At 37.8% G+C, this 15,573-nt stretch overlaps 1 protein-coding gene across 3 annotated transcripts in view; it reads right to left on the minus strand.

The window, feature by feature from the left end:
• Positions 1–15,573, minus strand: part of UBR3 (ubiquitin protein ligase E3 component n-recognin 3) — a 175,784-nt gene that overhangs the window by 17,231 nt on the left and 142,980 nt on the right. For all 3 annotated transcript variants that reach the window (XM_024765716.1, XM_024765717.1, XM_024765715.1), the window contains exons 32-34: positions 12,427–12,551; positions 5,723–5,830; positions 5,473–5,598 (exon numbers count right to left, since the gene is read on the minus strand). In XM_024765716.1, coding sequence (XP_024621484.1) covers positions 5,473–5,598; positions 5,723–5,830; positions 12,427–12,551 — 359 coding nt within the window. The remainder of the gene's footprint in view (positions 1–5,472; positions 5,599–5,722; positions 5,831–12,426; positions 12,552–15,573) is intronic.

Raw genomic sequence — 15,573 nt, forward strand, 5'->3', positions numbered from 1 at the left:
AGTGGTTTTTCAACTTTGGAGGGTGGGTGGATAATCCACCTATAATAAACTGATAACTTTTTTCTTCCAAGAAAAATACACAAACAGTTTACAAACAATGCTATGGAATTCAAAAACTACCTCCAGTCCCTCTGTTAATAATTCCAGAATTAGAGTATAAATAAGAGAAGATGCAATTAAGTTGGAGCAAAGATAAAGAGAACCACATGAGTTACTAAAATCAGCCCCAATATGGTACTAGAAATAGTGTTAGACTAAGATATTTAACTAAATAAGGAAAGTCTAACAGATTTGTGTGGAGAGCAGGCTTCTGTGTCAGAACATGTACCAGGTACCATTCTTGATGATGTCCCATGGATAACAAAATGTTTGTTTAAAAAGTGTATTATTGGGCTTCCCTGGTGGCACAGTGGTTGAGAATCTGCCTGCTAATGCAGGGGACATGGGTTTGAGCCCTGGTCTGGGAGGATCCCACATGCCGCGGAGCAACTAGGCCCGTGAGCCACAACTACTGAGCCTGCGCATCTGGAGCCTGTGCTCCGCAACAAGAGAGGCCGCGATAGTGAGAAGCCCGCGCACCGCGATGAAGAGTGGCCCCCACTTGCCACAACTAGAGAAAGCCCTCACACAGAAACGAAGACCCAACACAGAAAAATAAATAAATAAATTAGTAAACTCCTACCCCCAACATCAAAAAAAAAAAAAGTGTATTATTAAACTCAAGAGCGTCCTGGCTATTAGAAATAATCACTGAATTCATTAGCAAGGTGGCTAAATATAGAAGATTAACGTTCAAAAATTCCAACTGGATTTCTCCATTTTAGCAACATATTGGAAAATGTAATTTTAAATGATTCCATTTACAATAAAACAAACAGACACACACAGGAAACTTTAAAAGCATTCTCTTTGGGGTAGGGCACAAAAAAGGATACTGCCTATTACTTTCACTGCTCAAAATAGTACTGGACATGCATTAAGACAACAATAGAGAAATAAAGATTTGAAAGGAAGGGATGATACTGTCATTATTTTCAGATGATATGATACACAGAATACCTAAAAGAATCAACAGGCAAACTACTAGAATTAATAGAGCGTTCAGCAAGTGCTCAGTCACAAGAACATACAAAAATCAATAGTATTATTTTATACCAGCAAGGAGTAATCAGAGAATGTTACAGAAAACAAGATATCATTTAAATAGAAACTAAAACCATAGTCTCTAGATTAGCTTTATAAAAAATACCAGACTTTAAGATGACAATTTTAAAATTCTATGAAAATATTAAAAGAAGACCTGAATAAATGGACATAAAAACTATGTTCAATGCCTTAAAACGATAATTCAAAGCGGTTCTCATCTAACAGCTTGTAGGAGTTTGGAAAGATAGTTACGAATTGATATAACATTTATATATAAGAATAAAGGTGCATATATAGCTAACCAGCAAAAAATTTTAGAAAAAAGCATTTGGCAAAAAGATATTAGAAGGAAAAATAAAAGTGAAACTCACCCTGCCAGATATAATGTCTATAATAAAACCATTGTTAAGAGTGTGCTACTAGTATAGGAACAAATAGGTCAGTAGTATACAACAAAGAACCCAGAAATATAGAAACACGTTAGCATAAGAAATTAGTATGAAAAAGCCAGGTTATTTTATAAATAGATTATTTTGTAAATAGTCTTAGGAAAACTGCCTCATCAAATGGAGAAAAAATTAGATCTTTACTTCATGCCTTACTACAAAATAAACTTCAGATTAAATGAAAAATATAAATGTAAAGACAAAACTATAAAAATTAGAGAAGAAAATATAAAATAACTTTATAATCTCAGACTGGAGAAGGATTTTAAAAATAAGATTCCAAAAGCATAAGTCATAAATAAAAAAGTGATAGCTCTGACGACATTAAAATTAAATATTTCTGTTCCACAAAGGGCAATACAAAGTCTGTTAAAAGATATCTGCAGGGCTTCCCTGGTGACGCAGTGGTTGAGAGTCTGCCTGCTGATGCAGGGGACACGGGTTCGTGTCCCGGTCCGGGAAGATCCCACATGCCGCGGAGCGGCTGGGCCCGTGAGCCATGGCCACTGAGCCTGCGTGTCCGGAGCCTGTGCTCCGCAACGGGAGAGGCCACAGCAGTGAGAGGCCTGCATACCGCAAAAAAAAAAAAAAAAAAAAGAAATCTGCAAAACTGAACAAAGCAATAGCAAGATAGTGACAGAAACCCCAATTTTTTTTTAAATGCTCAAAGAATAGGAATAGGAAATACACAGAGGAAAATTTAAATGTCTAGAAAGTACATGGACTGATGATCAATTGCATTTATATTAGAGAAATGCAAAGTAAATTAACCATAAGCATATACTTTACCCCCATGTGACTGGCAAATATTAGAACACTGGATAATAAAAGTGCTAGCAAGTATAGGGTAGAAAACAAGAACCTTCACACAATGCAAATGGGAATGTGAACCTTGAGCAGCCATGTTAGAAGGCAAGGAGGCAGAATGTATCCCATACATACATAGGCAATCCCATAGCTAGCTAGGTATAGAATCCAGAGAAAGTTTAAAAGTATACAAAACATTAGGTCCATTGCAGCAGTTTATTTTTTTTCATGGTAGCAAAGATTTGAAGGCAGCCTAGATGTTCACCAATGAGGAGTAAGTAAAATGTGGAATACACATATATTGGAATACCACTATGAAGAAATAAGAAAGAATTATCTCGAGCTACATGATTAGCTCTAAATGATATAACATTTAGCACGAAGAAAGTAAGAAAGATACAAGATTTATAGCACAATACCAGTTATACAAGTTAAACAAACACAAAATAACACTATATGCAGTTTATATTGACATACACATTACTTCTGAGAAGTAAGGGATAAGATATCATGTGGGGAACAAAGGGAGAATAATATTAGAGGCACTATACTTAGTACGCCAAAGCTGAGGAGTGTGATCAACTGAATTCCGTGCATCTGCACCTCCATCTTTCCTCTCAAAATTGAAAAGATAATTTCAGTTAAAGAAGTGAACAAGGGGAACAATATAAATACTATCAGATGAATGTGATAAATTCTACCTCTAACTGACTTACTAGCTTAGATGTGTCTTCATCCTTCAGTTTCCTCACTGTAAAGTGAAAACCTAGTTTATACGCTAGTTAAGAAACAGCCAGCCATTATAAACTGCTCTGTAAATATCTTTGAACAAATAAATGTTTAGTCCTTTCTGCCCCAAATGAAACAAAGGGCTATGAATGAACAATTCCTGAGTTAACTTCAAGAAATAAAGAAGAAAACATTAAGGGAAAACTGCTGAGTGAGTAGATTTGCAATTAGAATCAAAGGGAGCAAAAGAATAAATTTTAATAAAAATTTTTTGGATAAAAGTATGAGATATGAATGGGTGAAACAAAATACTCCAAATGAAAGAAAGTGACATAAAGAAAAACATGTCAAATCCACAAAAGTTAAAAGTAGGCATATATTATACCCATCTATAGCATACTATCATGATTAATAGAAACAAAAAAGCCAAAGTGAATAAAGTAGAAGAGCAAGCAAATATCTAACTGTATATTTATTTCTATATTATATATTCATTTATTTCTATAATTATATACATTTTTATGTATTACATATATACTTAAAAGCAAAAAAAGATTACACAGATGACAGAACTCTAAACAGAAAGAGCAAATTTCTATCTAAAGTTGTAATCTTACTTTTCTCACTTCAGGTGAATATATCTACTTAACTCAAATAATCCAACCAACCCCTCAAATTGAATATATGCAAAATATTTTCATGTCGGCCCACACAAAACTGCTCCATATTCCTCCTCCATCAACTGTACCATAACGGTTCAAATCTCCCAGGCTCAAAAACCAAGTACAGTATGCTTCCTTCTTCTCCCTTGACTCCTACATGTTCAACTAGCTGTCAAATCCTTACTATTTCATCTCCGAAATCTTTAATTGCTTCCTATCCTCTTCTATTTCTAATATTTCCTTTCCCAACTGGCTTTCCTGTTCCTAGTCCCTCTAATCCTCACAGCTCACAAAATGTCTTATATTGGAATGAGGTTTCATGCTGAAATAAAATTTGAATCATGTCACATTTTTGTCCAAAAACCTTTCAGTGGTCCAAATTCCTTTCATGTGAAATTCAAGATCCACCACAATTTCCCCTTAACCTGTCTTTCTGACACTATGTCACACCATTCCTTTTCATGCCTCCTAATAGATAAATTTCTTCCTTGGTCTAAGTATATTCCCAGTGCTCTACTATAGGCATCGCTGTACACCCAAGCCTTGGACTAATTTTCAGTGCTCAATACAAGAGCTTCTGCTTCCAGGTACTTCTCAAGTTATGGGAGAAAAATACCCTCCAATAAAACAAATGACAAAATACACTAAGAATACAAGAACACAAAGGTAACAAGAACACAAAAAACCACAGCCTTTGGTTTTTAAATGTGAAGAAAGCAAAGCTGACGAAGGAAGTAGTAAATTTTGCTTGATTAACCTTCTCTATGCTTCACATGCCAGAAGGAAACATGCTTTTAAGTTCAAATTTAAAAATAAATAACTATGAAAGAAACTATCTAATGGATGAATATTTTTAATTTGTTCAATATCTTAGAATTCTAAATAGAATGTTTTGGGGACAAATGTGCAGAGTTTATCTTGAATCACTTGATAAAAACCAAGCAATCCAAACTATTTAATGCAATGGTCAATTATTTAAGAGAGAAGGAACCATCAACAGCTTAATTCTGATATACCGCATGCAGGCTTCGAAGACCATACATATAAGTGACTTAACTCTCACATCGAATTCCCTGGAAATGAATGGCAGATAATGTCAGGGACATAATCCTATAAAAACAGTTTGGTTTACTTACCTTCTGGTTTCCTACTCTGTCACTTTCTTGCCTACTGACACTGACCCACAGTTTTACAAAATAGATTAAACCAGTGATAATTCATTCATCCAAGTTTTAATTGGCTACAAATTAAATATTTTGCAATTCTAAAATTAAATAAATGCCATCAGATATTCAAACAACCAGCTTGCTGGCCAACATAACATGACACCCTTTAAAAAGGCTAGTAAAAGCCAATGACAATTAGTGATAAATATATTAATATGAATACTATCTTCTGTTCAAGTACTGGGTGTTTATTACCACAGATCTAATCCGAAACTCCTCTAATGTCAAATATTAGTAATATTACCATGAAAATGGGTAGATGTTAACAAATACAAAAGTAACAATAATAGTAAATATTCTAAATATTAATTCCTTTGAGTTAGACTAACATATACTTGTATGACAGTTCTGGATATATAATAGATATAAGTATTATATGTCAGTATATATTTTTAAATTAGATAATTGTTTAAAAAAAAAAAAAAAAGGCTCCCTACTCTCTACCACAAATTATACCTGGCAGCTAGGTAAATCTTCCCCAAAAAGGTGGTGCTGAAGAAGGCTGGTGATTCTGAGGAAATGTAAGCAGAAGTCCTGTAAGTATTTTTCCGTGGATTCAGGAGACCAAGCAATAGGGCTAATCTAAAGTTAAAAAAGAAAATCAGAACAATTCGTTCTATAATAGACATAACAAACAGTAATATTCATAATGGCAAGAAAATCTAAATTTTTAAATAACCACTACATCTGGTCATAGAGAACATACCGTTGCACACTCCTGCATTCCTTCTTCATGGTATAACTTTCCTTTAGATAGTTCCCTTATCACAAAGCTCAATAAGACTTCATAAGACTTCTCTGCATCACATGTATTCTGGAAAAAAATTAATTCCATTAGTCACTGAAAATTACAAAACTATTTACATTGGAAAGAATACCTTTTAATGAGTAGAGTATAATCATGATCATTACTTTTCAAGCATGTAAACTTCACTTTCTCAAAATCTGTGTACAACAGTACACCTCTGGATTCACAATGAATTTGGATAGGTGATGAAAGCTATTCCAATACTTCTTTAAAAGACAGCATATAAGTTACATAATATATGTGTAAATGAACGTATCTATATCATATCTTTTGTCCCAGTAATTCTCACTCCTAGAAATTCTTCCTAAGGAAATAATCTAAAGAGAAAAGAAGAACTTTATACCCATGACATTCACTGAAGCATTATAATAGTGAAAAATTAGAAATGACCAACAGAAGTGAAGCAATTATTGGACTTGTCCGGTTAAGAATCAACCTGCCAATGCAGTGGACATGGGCTTAAGCCCTGGTCTGGGAAGATCCCACATGCTGTGGAGCAACTAAGCCCATGCACCACAACTACTGAGTCTGCACTCTAGAGCCCACAAGCCACAACTACTGAAGCCCACAAGCCTAGAGGCCATGCTCCGCAACAAGAGGAGCCACTGCGATGAGAAGCCCGCTCACCGCAACAAAGAGTAGCCCCCGCTCCCCGCAACTAGAGAGAGCCCACGCACAGCAACGAAGACCCAACACAGCCAAAAATAAATACATACATAGATTTATTTTTTTAAAAAGGTGAAGCAGTTACCTAAATTATGCAATACCAGAATATTTTATAGACAGTAAATATGACAAATTTGAGCTACAGAAAAAAATGTTTATAGAGTGGTGTGCAAAAAACTAATAGAAGTATATATATACTCGTTACAGTGATAAAATCATACATGCATGAAACATAACATGGACCCCAAATTTTTTTCTTTTATAGTTTTACTCAAATTCCTTGAATAGAATTTGTTAAAACACCTTAATATAAAAATAAATAGGACCAGGCTTCCCTGGTGGCACAGTGGTTGAGAGTCCGCCTGCCAAGGCAGCAGACACGGGTTTGTGCCCTGGTCCGGGAAGATCCCACATGCTGCGGAGTGGCTAGGCCCGTGAGCCATGGCCACTGAGCCTGCACGTCTGGAGCCTGTGCTCCGCAACGGGAGAGGCCACAACAGTGAGAGGCCCGCGTACCGCAAAGAATAAAAATAAACAAATAGGACCATATGTTTATTACAGAAAACATTAAATAACAATCTACAAATTAATTAAGCGTAATACTATACTTTTTATAAGAAAGGAAAAAAATGGCTATTTATAAATTTAAACTTATTTCAATAATGTTTTTGCACATAAAGAAATACACTTTTTTTTTTTTTTTTTTTTTGGGACCAAGAAATACACTTTTTATATTCACTGAGATATTAAAAGTTGTTGCGAATTACAGGAAAGTATAATCTTAAAGTAATAAGTTTGTTGTGATGTTTATTCATTAACTATATTTTTAATTTTTAAATTTTTTATATTATCTTTTTTTGTTGTTGTTGTTTTTGTTTTTGTTTTTGTTTTTTCCGGTACGCGGGCCTCTCACTGTTGTGGCCTCTCCCATTGCGGTGCACAGGCTCCGGACGCGCAGGCTCAGCGGCCATGGCTCACGGGCCCAGCCGCTCCGCGGCATGTGGGATCTTCCCGGACCGGGGCACGAACCCGCGTCCCCTGCATCGGCAGGCAGACTCTCAACCACTGCGCCACCAGGGAAGCCCTAGATTATCTTTTATTATTTATTTATTCATTCGTTTGTTTATTTATTTATTTACGGCTGTGCTGGGTCTTCGTTGCTGCGTGTGGGCTTTCTCTAGTTGCAGCAAGTATATAGTTTTAAAATAGTAAAATATAAGAACTGAGTAAACACTATGGGATATAAGTTTATCCTGAATTTTTAAGGCCCTAATAGTCAGGACCACAGAATTTGTTGTTTGATGATACTGTCTTTCTTTCTCACATGTTATTGTGCTCTCTTCAACTAGACTGTAAATTCCAAAATGTCAGGAACTATGCTTTATATCTTCTGTGTCTCCCTTTGCATAACAAAACTCTGAGCAATAATACCTGGTGGTTAATTGATGGAATTTATTTTGGTAATGGAGTTTTTGACCTTGGAACTTGCCTGGATGTTTCTTTTAATAATCAATTCTTTGCATTATTTTTAAATTACTCCTCTGCTTTCTGCCATATCATGCAGCCATGTAGTGTTATCATGTCCTGAATAAACTATAAAAAGTCCCTGACTCAGCAACTGCTATCCTTGTATCATGTGACACACCCCACCCCTGCCTAATTAATCAACAGGATGATCACTTGCCAAATATGATGACCTGCAGGTTACATATAATTTACACAAGAATCAACATCCCACTGAATATCAAAACAGCAACATGTTATGTTTTTAGAATTGATTTAATCAGAGTACTTCTTGAATAGGCAATTCAAAAGAAAATATTACCACAATTTTGCTGCTTATTAATCAATGTGACATATTTAAAGTTGTGAAAATATACAAGACAGCCTAAAAGCCTAATTCAATATACTCTTTTGAGTAAAAGATTTATAGAGCATAACAACAGAAAAGTATTTCAAGTATAATACTTTCCAAATTATGGGGAAAATATCCTCCAATAAGAAACAAATGATACTCAGATCACCCAAGCAAGTTATTGAGCAATAATTATTTTTTAAATTATTATTATCAGATACATTTTAAGTATTTTTTTTTACTTAAAGGAGGTACTATATCAGATCAGAAAGTCAAATATAATGTAGTAGTCACTGTTTTGTATTGAGAACTCTTCCCATTAGAAGAGTATTAGATAAGAAAATAATTTTATTTCATACATAAGAAGTCTTAGAAAACCATATTTTATATAAGCAATATTTAAATACAGCAAAGAGTAGGCTCCTTGGTAAAGCTAAGAAGATAAGCTTTAAGAAGTAAAGCTTTTCTTTTTTTTTAAATAAATAAAGCTTAAGAAGAGGATTTCTGAGACCATGGATGAAAGACCCAGGATCATGATCAGAAGAATCCTGTGGGAGAAGTGGGAGAAGTATGTGAGTTAAATAAAGAAAAGAATTAAGAGTTGAGAGATGCAACAGATGCTGTTTTGGGTAGATGCTTTGTCTAAACTATAGTGCTTCTAGGGACTTCTCTGGTAGCACAGTGGTTAAGAATCCACCTGCTGATGCAGGGGACCTGTGTTCGAGCCCTGGTCCGGGAAGATCCCACATGCCGTGGAGCAGCTAAGCCCATGAGCCACAACTACTGAGCCTACGCTCTAGAGCCCACAAGCCACAGCTACTGAGCCCGTGTGCCACAACTACTGAAGCCCGCGCACCTAGAGCCTGTGCTCCACAGCAAGAGAAGCCACCACAGTGAGAAGCCCGTGCACTGCAATGAAGAGTAGTCCCCACTCACCGCAACTAGAGAAAGCCTGCGTGCAGCAACGAAGACCCAACAAAGCCAAAAATAAACAAATAAATTTATTTAAAAAAAGAAAAAATTATAGTGCTTCTTAAACTTTTTGGGGTGACAGGCCCTTTGAGTATATGCTGGATCCTATGGTCCTACTCCCCAAAACAAAACAAAGGGAAAGGACCCCAGATTAAGAAATCCTGGTATAAAAACTCTTAACAGAAATTCCACTCACCGAAAGATCACAATTTATACTAACTATAATGATGATTTTTCCAAACAACTAAACCTCATTATCAAATTAACTCTAAAATCCCTTTGAAAATAACACAGTACCTATGTATTTTATTTTACCAGATTAGATCTGTTTTCATTGGAATTATCATACCTGAGGATAAGGAATTATAAGGATGAAATGAATGAGACTCAATGAAGAAAGAAAACAAGGAAGGGAGTGAGAGGAGGGAAGAACTAAAGGAAGGAAGAACTAAAGGAAGAAGGAAATTTTTTAAAGGAAGAATGAATGATACAGAATAATTACAGAAATCACAGTGATATTTCATTATTCATAAATATTATTATTTATTTATTTATTTGCGGTCCGCGGGCCTCTCACTTTTGTGGCCTCTCCCGTTGCGGAGCACAGGCTCCGGACGCGCAGGCTCAGCGGCCACGGCTCACGAGCCTAGCCGCTCCGCGGCATGTGGGATCTTCCCAGACCGGGGCACGAACCCGTGTCCCCTGCATCGGCAGGCGGACTCTCAACCACTGTGCCACCAGGGAAGCCCCCATAAATATTATTATTTACAATCCTATATATCTAGATGTTTAGATTTATGGTAGAAAAAGCTAATAATGTGGCAAACCAACCTGCAGAATATCATAATTTTTTGTTTTCATTCACTGAAGCAATTTATATGGCTATAAATTTCTAATTTATGTTCTGATAAGAATCTGCCTTATATTAAATGTTTTATTATTTTTAAAAATAGCTAACAACGATCAAATTGAGAAAGAAAACTGACAGAAGTTACCTAAATTACTTCATGTTCCTTCCATCATAGATTTACAATTGTCTAATTTTCTGTCAGTAGGTGTCATTTTAGTGAACAGTCAGATGAATAGATTTAGACCCAAACTATATCAGAAAATGTTTTAAATGTGTACTTTTTCATGGTTAGACAACTTACTAAAGAAACATTTAAACAATGACACAGCACAGAAACCTGTTACACCTGATTGGAATACAAAGAATCCCAATATCAGATTAGAGTGCACTCAGAGAGACTAAAAGAATATTTAGAAAAAAGAAAGATAATTGCAGAAGGCAAAATTATCCACAAAACAACTAGAAACAAGGAGGAAAACAATCACTGAAGGAAAAGACAGAAATTCATTTTGTTATTTCAAATAACAGAATTTTAGAAATAGAGGGGCCTTATAAATCATATGTTCTAATTTCTCATTTACCTATGACAAGGCTGAGGTTCAGAGAGTTTTTATGTCTTGAACAAAAAAGTAATATCTTTATTTAGTGGCAAGAACTTGGCCTAGTACTCAGGTTCAATGGCCAACAACCAGTATCCCTAAATTAAGATATAACAAACTTCATAATGATACTACATTAAATTTCTGTACACATAATCATGATTTGGGACTAAACTAGTGAAAAAAGTGAAGGTTATATTGAATACATTTTATGTATCAATATCTATAATTGGTTTTCTCTCCTTTAATACAAGTAGATATGATTTTAACAGAAACTTTTCAATGAGGTTTAAAACTTCTTTAAGAGTCTATAAACCAAAGAAAAGGTTCAATTTACACTATACTTATTATTTTTTCTTACCAACTTCCCCAAATAAACAGGGAAGTAATCTTATTTCACCTATCTCTACGCCAAACTATTCACTCAGTTGGTTCCATAGTATACAGTTGGTTCCAAAGTATACTTTGGTATACATAGGATACTTTGGTTCCATAGTATCCCATTTGTTTTCAAGCCACTGAAAACACTTACATTTAACTAAACTTGCAGAATTTTTCTAAATTGTTCATATAATTTTAACTGAAAGAGAATGCCTTTAAATTTACTAAGAACTTATATATCTATATATTTTTAAACATGGGAAAAAAGTAGTTTTTAAAGAGGTATAACTAAGAAAAGGCCAGGATTTTTAAATCTAGAAGTGGTGAGTCAAAAGCGATCTTGGATTGTGATTGGGGATGAGGCAAGGAGAAGATGACAGATAAGTAAAACAGGTAAGTCTACATACATTTTATTACTTGCTAATTATGTTGATACAATTTTTATAACTTCTTTAAGTTTAAGGCTTGCAGCAAAAACAAAACTGTCCAGATACAAAGGGGAAAAGGTCAGGGGCTTCCCTGGTGGCGCAGTGGTTGGGAGTCCGCCTGCTGATGCAGGGGACGCGAGTTCGTGCCCCGGTCTGGGAGGATCCCACGTGCCGCGGAGCGGCAGGGCCTGTGAGCCATGGCCGCTGGGCCTGCGTGTCCGGAGCCTGTGCTCCGGGACGGGAAAGGCCACGGCGGTGAGAGGCCCGCGTACCGCAAAAAAACAAACAAACAAAGGGGAAAAGGTCAACATTTAGAGACAGATACAGAAGACCTCATTGGGCAAGGAAAACATTTTTAACTTTTATAGCCTGAAGGTGCTCCATTTCCAATTAAAATACTGTTAATAACTCATTTTGTGGACTTCCCTGATGGTGCAGCGGCTACGAATCCGTCTGCCAATGAAGGGGACACAGGTTCGAGCCCTGGTCCGGGAAGATCCCACATGCCGCAGAGCAACTAAGCCCGTGTGCCACAACTACTGAGCCCGCGCTCTAGAGCCCGAGAGCCACAACTACTGAGCCCACGAGCCACAACTACTGAAGCCTGTGCACCTAGAGCCTGTGCTCCACAACGAGAAGCCACTACAGTGAGAAGCCCACACACTGCAATGAAGAGTAGCCCCCGCTCGCCGCAACGAAGACCCAACGCAACCAAAAGTAAATATATCTATTTTTAAAATTATTAAAAATAACTCGTTTTGCCTTTCAAACATCTAATCTCATTCATTCGTATCACCAACTTAAATAAATTCACCTAACTACTAAATAACAAATTCAGACAAGACACTAACCTTTTTGAGAGCTCCCGTGTGTTTCCAGGCTGACCTATCTTCCTCATTGCATTTAACTGAAAGTGCCACAAGACCTTGCGTGTACAATAGGGTAAAAAGCACCTTCACAATGCAGGTGAAATGGTCTACAAGAGAAAGAGAAGATCATTATTTCTTTGGAATCTAGAAATTTTGTACTCAAGATAATTTCACAAATACATGACTTTCCTTGCATGTGTAACTGGTTTTTGTTCAACACTTAAGTAATAAAATAACAATATGATATTATATTTTCTGCCCAACAGATCTGAAATTATGAAATCAAATTCCCTTTATTCATCTACACAATATGCCAATAAGAGGCTTTTAGCAGAATGAGAAGTATGCTCTGTTTCAACCTCAGAATAACTGTGTACCCTTGGCAAATCCCCTTACTGGGCATCATGTGCTTAATAACAAGGTCTGGGAGTCTGAGTGTTTAAAACCAACACTTCATCTGCTTCTAATTTGATATATATCTTATAAAAAATAATACAATACAATATAGAACTTCTAAAGTAAAAAAAAAAAATCCCAATATTTTAAGCACTCTAATTGAATTTTAAAACTCAATGAAAGCTATAACAGTGCAAAAACAGTAGTAACAATACGTAAAATGCCTTGCACATATTAGGTACTTAATAAATGGTAGCTTAGTCATCATAATTAACGTTTATATACAGCTAATAACTTAGAAAATTTCTTCAAATGTCTCCTTTCAATCCTCGTTAACAGGCTCAGTTGGACAATTGAGCTTCAAAAGATGTGCCTGTGACAACAAAGCTAATAAGCAGCCACGTCCGAACTTGAATCCACACAGTTCAGTTATCCCTTCTATTATATTATGCTACTCCCCTAGTAAATAGTTGCCACCACTTAATCAGTTGCTAAATTCAGAAACTTGTAGACATCCTTGATACCTTCCTGTCTCTTTCTCCCTACATTAAAACAATCACCAAATCCTATCAATGTTTTTAAAATATCACTCAAGTCAGTTCCAACACCCCGGACCATGCTTCCATCGTTTCTTGCCTAGACCTATAAATTCCAGCCTAAATAGTTGTGTTGGGGGTTCCCAAGACCACTTCCGGATTTGATGATTCACTAGGAAGACTCACAAGACTCAGCATATAGTCCTATGATTTATTACAGCAAAAAAACAAAGTAAAAGAGCAAAAGGAACAGGCATATTGGGTTAAGTCCAGAGGAAACTTTCAAGAGTCCTCTCCCTGCAGAGTCACACAGCATGTGCTTAATTCCCCCAGCAATGTGTTGTGACAGTACATGTTAAATATATACCAGGGAAGCTCGTTAAGAAACTCTGCCCAACGGAGACTGCGGGTGGCAGAGCAGGGGAGCTTCAGAGCAGCGGAGGAGAGCACAACAACAGGGGTGCAGAGGGCAAAGCGGAGAGATTCCCGCACAGAGAATCGGTGCCGACCAGCACTCACCAGCCCGAGAGGCTTGTCTGCTCACCCGCCGGGGCGGGCGGGGCTGGGAGCTGAGGCTCTGGCTTCCCGGAGCGCAGGGAGAGGACTGGCGGCGTGAACACAGCCAGAAAGGGTTAGTGCACCACGGCTAGCCGGGAGGGAGTCTGGGAAAAAGTCTGGACCTGCCGAAAGGCAAGAGACTTTTTCTTCCCTCTTAGTTTCCTGGTGCGTGAGGAGAGGGGATTAAGAGCGCTGCTTAAAGGAGCTCCAGAGACGGGCGCGAGGCGCGGCTAACACCACGGACCCCAGAGATGGGCATGAGGCTAAGGCTGCTGCTGCCGCCACCAAGAAGCCTGTGTGTGAGCACAGGTCACTCTCCACACCTCCCTTACGGGGAGCCTGTGCAGCCCGACACTGCCAGGGTCCCAGGATCCAGGGACAACTTCCCCGGGAGAACGCATGGCGCACCTCAGGCTGGCAACGTCATGCCGGCCTCTGCGGCCGCAGGCTCGCCCTGCATCCGTACCCCTACCTCCCCCCGGCCTGAGTGAGCCAGAGCCCCCAGATCAGGGGATCCTTTAACCCCGTTCTGTCTAAGCGAAGAACAGACGCCCTCCAGTGACCTACACGCAGAGGCGGGGCCAAATCCAAAGCTGAGCCCCTGGGGGCTGTGAGAACAAAGAAGAGAAAGGGAAATCTCTCCCAGCAGCCTCAGAAGCAGCGGATTAAATCTCCACAATCAACTTGATGTACCCTGCATCTGTGGAATACCTGAATAGACAACGAATCATCCCAAATAGAAGAGGTGGATTTTGAGAGCAAGATTTATTATTTTTTCCCCTTTTCCTCTTTTTGTGAGTGTGTATGTGTATGCTTCTGTGTGAAATTTTGTCTGTATAGCTTTGTTTTCACCATTTGTCCTAGAGTTCTATCTGTCCGTTTTTTAATATTTTTCTTAATAATTATTTTTTTATTTTAATAACTTTATTTTCTTCTATCCTCTTTCTTCCTTTCTTTCTTTCTACTTTTTCTCCCTTTTATTCTGAGCCGTGTGGATGAAAGGCTCTTGGTGCTGCAGCCAGGAGTCAGTGCTGTGCCTCTGAGGTGGGAGAGCCAACTTCAGAACACTGGTCCACAAGAGACCTCCCAGCTCCACATAATATCAAACGGCGAAAATCTCCCAGAGATTTCCATCTCAACACCAGCACCCAGCTTCACTCAATGAGCAGCAAGCAACAGTGCTGGACACCCTATGCCAAACAACTAGCAAGACAGGAACACAACCCCACCCATTAGCAGAGAGGCTGCCTAAAATCATAATAAGTCCACAGACACCCCAAAACACACCACCAGACGTGGACCTGCCCACCAGAAAGACAAGATCCAGCCTCATTCACCAGAACACGCGTACTAGTCCCCTCCACCAGGAAGCCTACACAACCCACTAAACCAACTTTAGCCACTGGGGACAGACACCAAAAACAACGGGAACTACGAACCTGCAGCCTGCAAAAAGGAGACCCCAAACACAGTAAGATAAGCAAAATGAGAAGACAGAAACACACAAAGCAGATGAAGGAGCAAGATAAAAACCCACCAGACCTAACAAATGAAGAGGAAATAGGCAGTCTACCTGAAAAAGAATTCAGAATAATGATAGTAAAGATGTCCAAAATCTTGGAAATAGAATAGAGAAAAT

This window comes from Neophocaena asiaeorientalis, unplaced genomic scaffold (assembly GCF_003031525.2).
Source record: "Neophocaena asiaeorientalis asiaeorientalis breed wild unplaced genomic scaffold, Neophocaena_asiaeorientalis_V1.1 scaffold721, whole genome shotgun sequence".
Taxonomy (NCBI): Eukaryota; Metazoa; Chordata; class Mammalia; order Artiodactyla; family Phocoenidae; genus Neophocaena; species Neophocaena asiaeorientalis.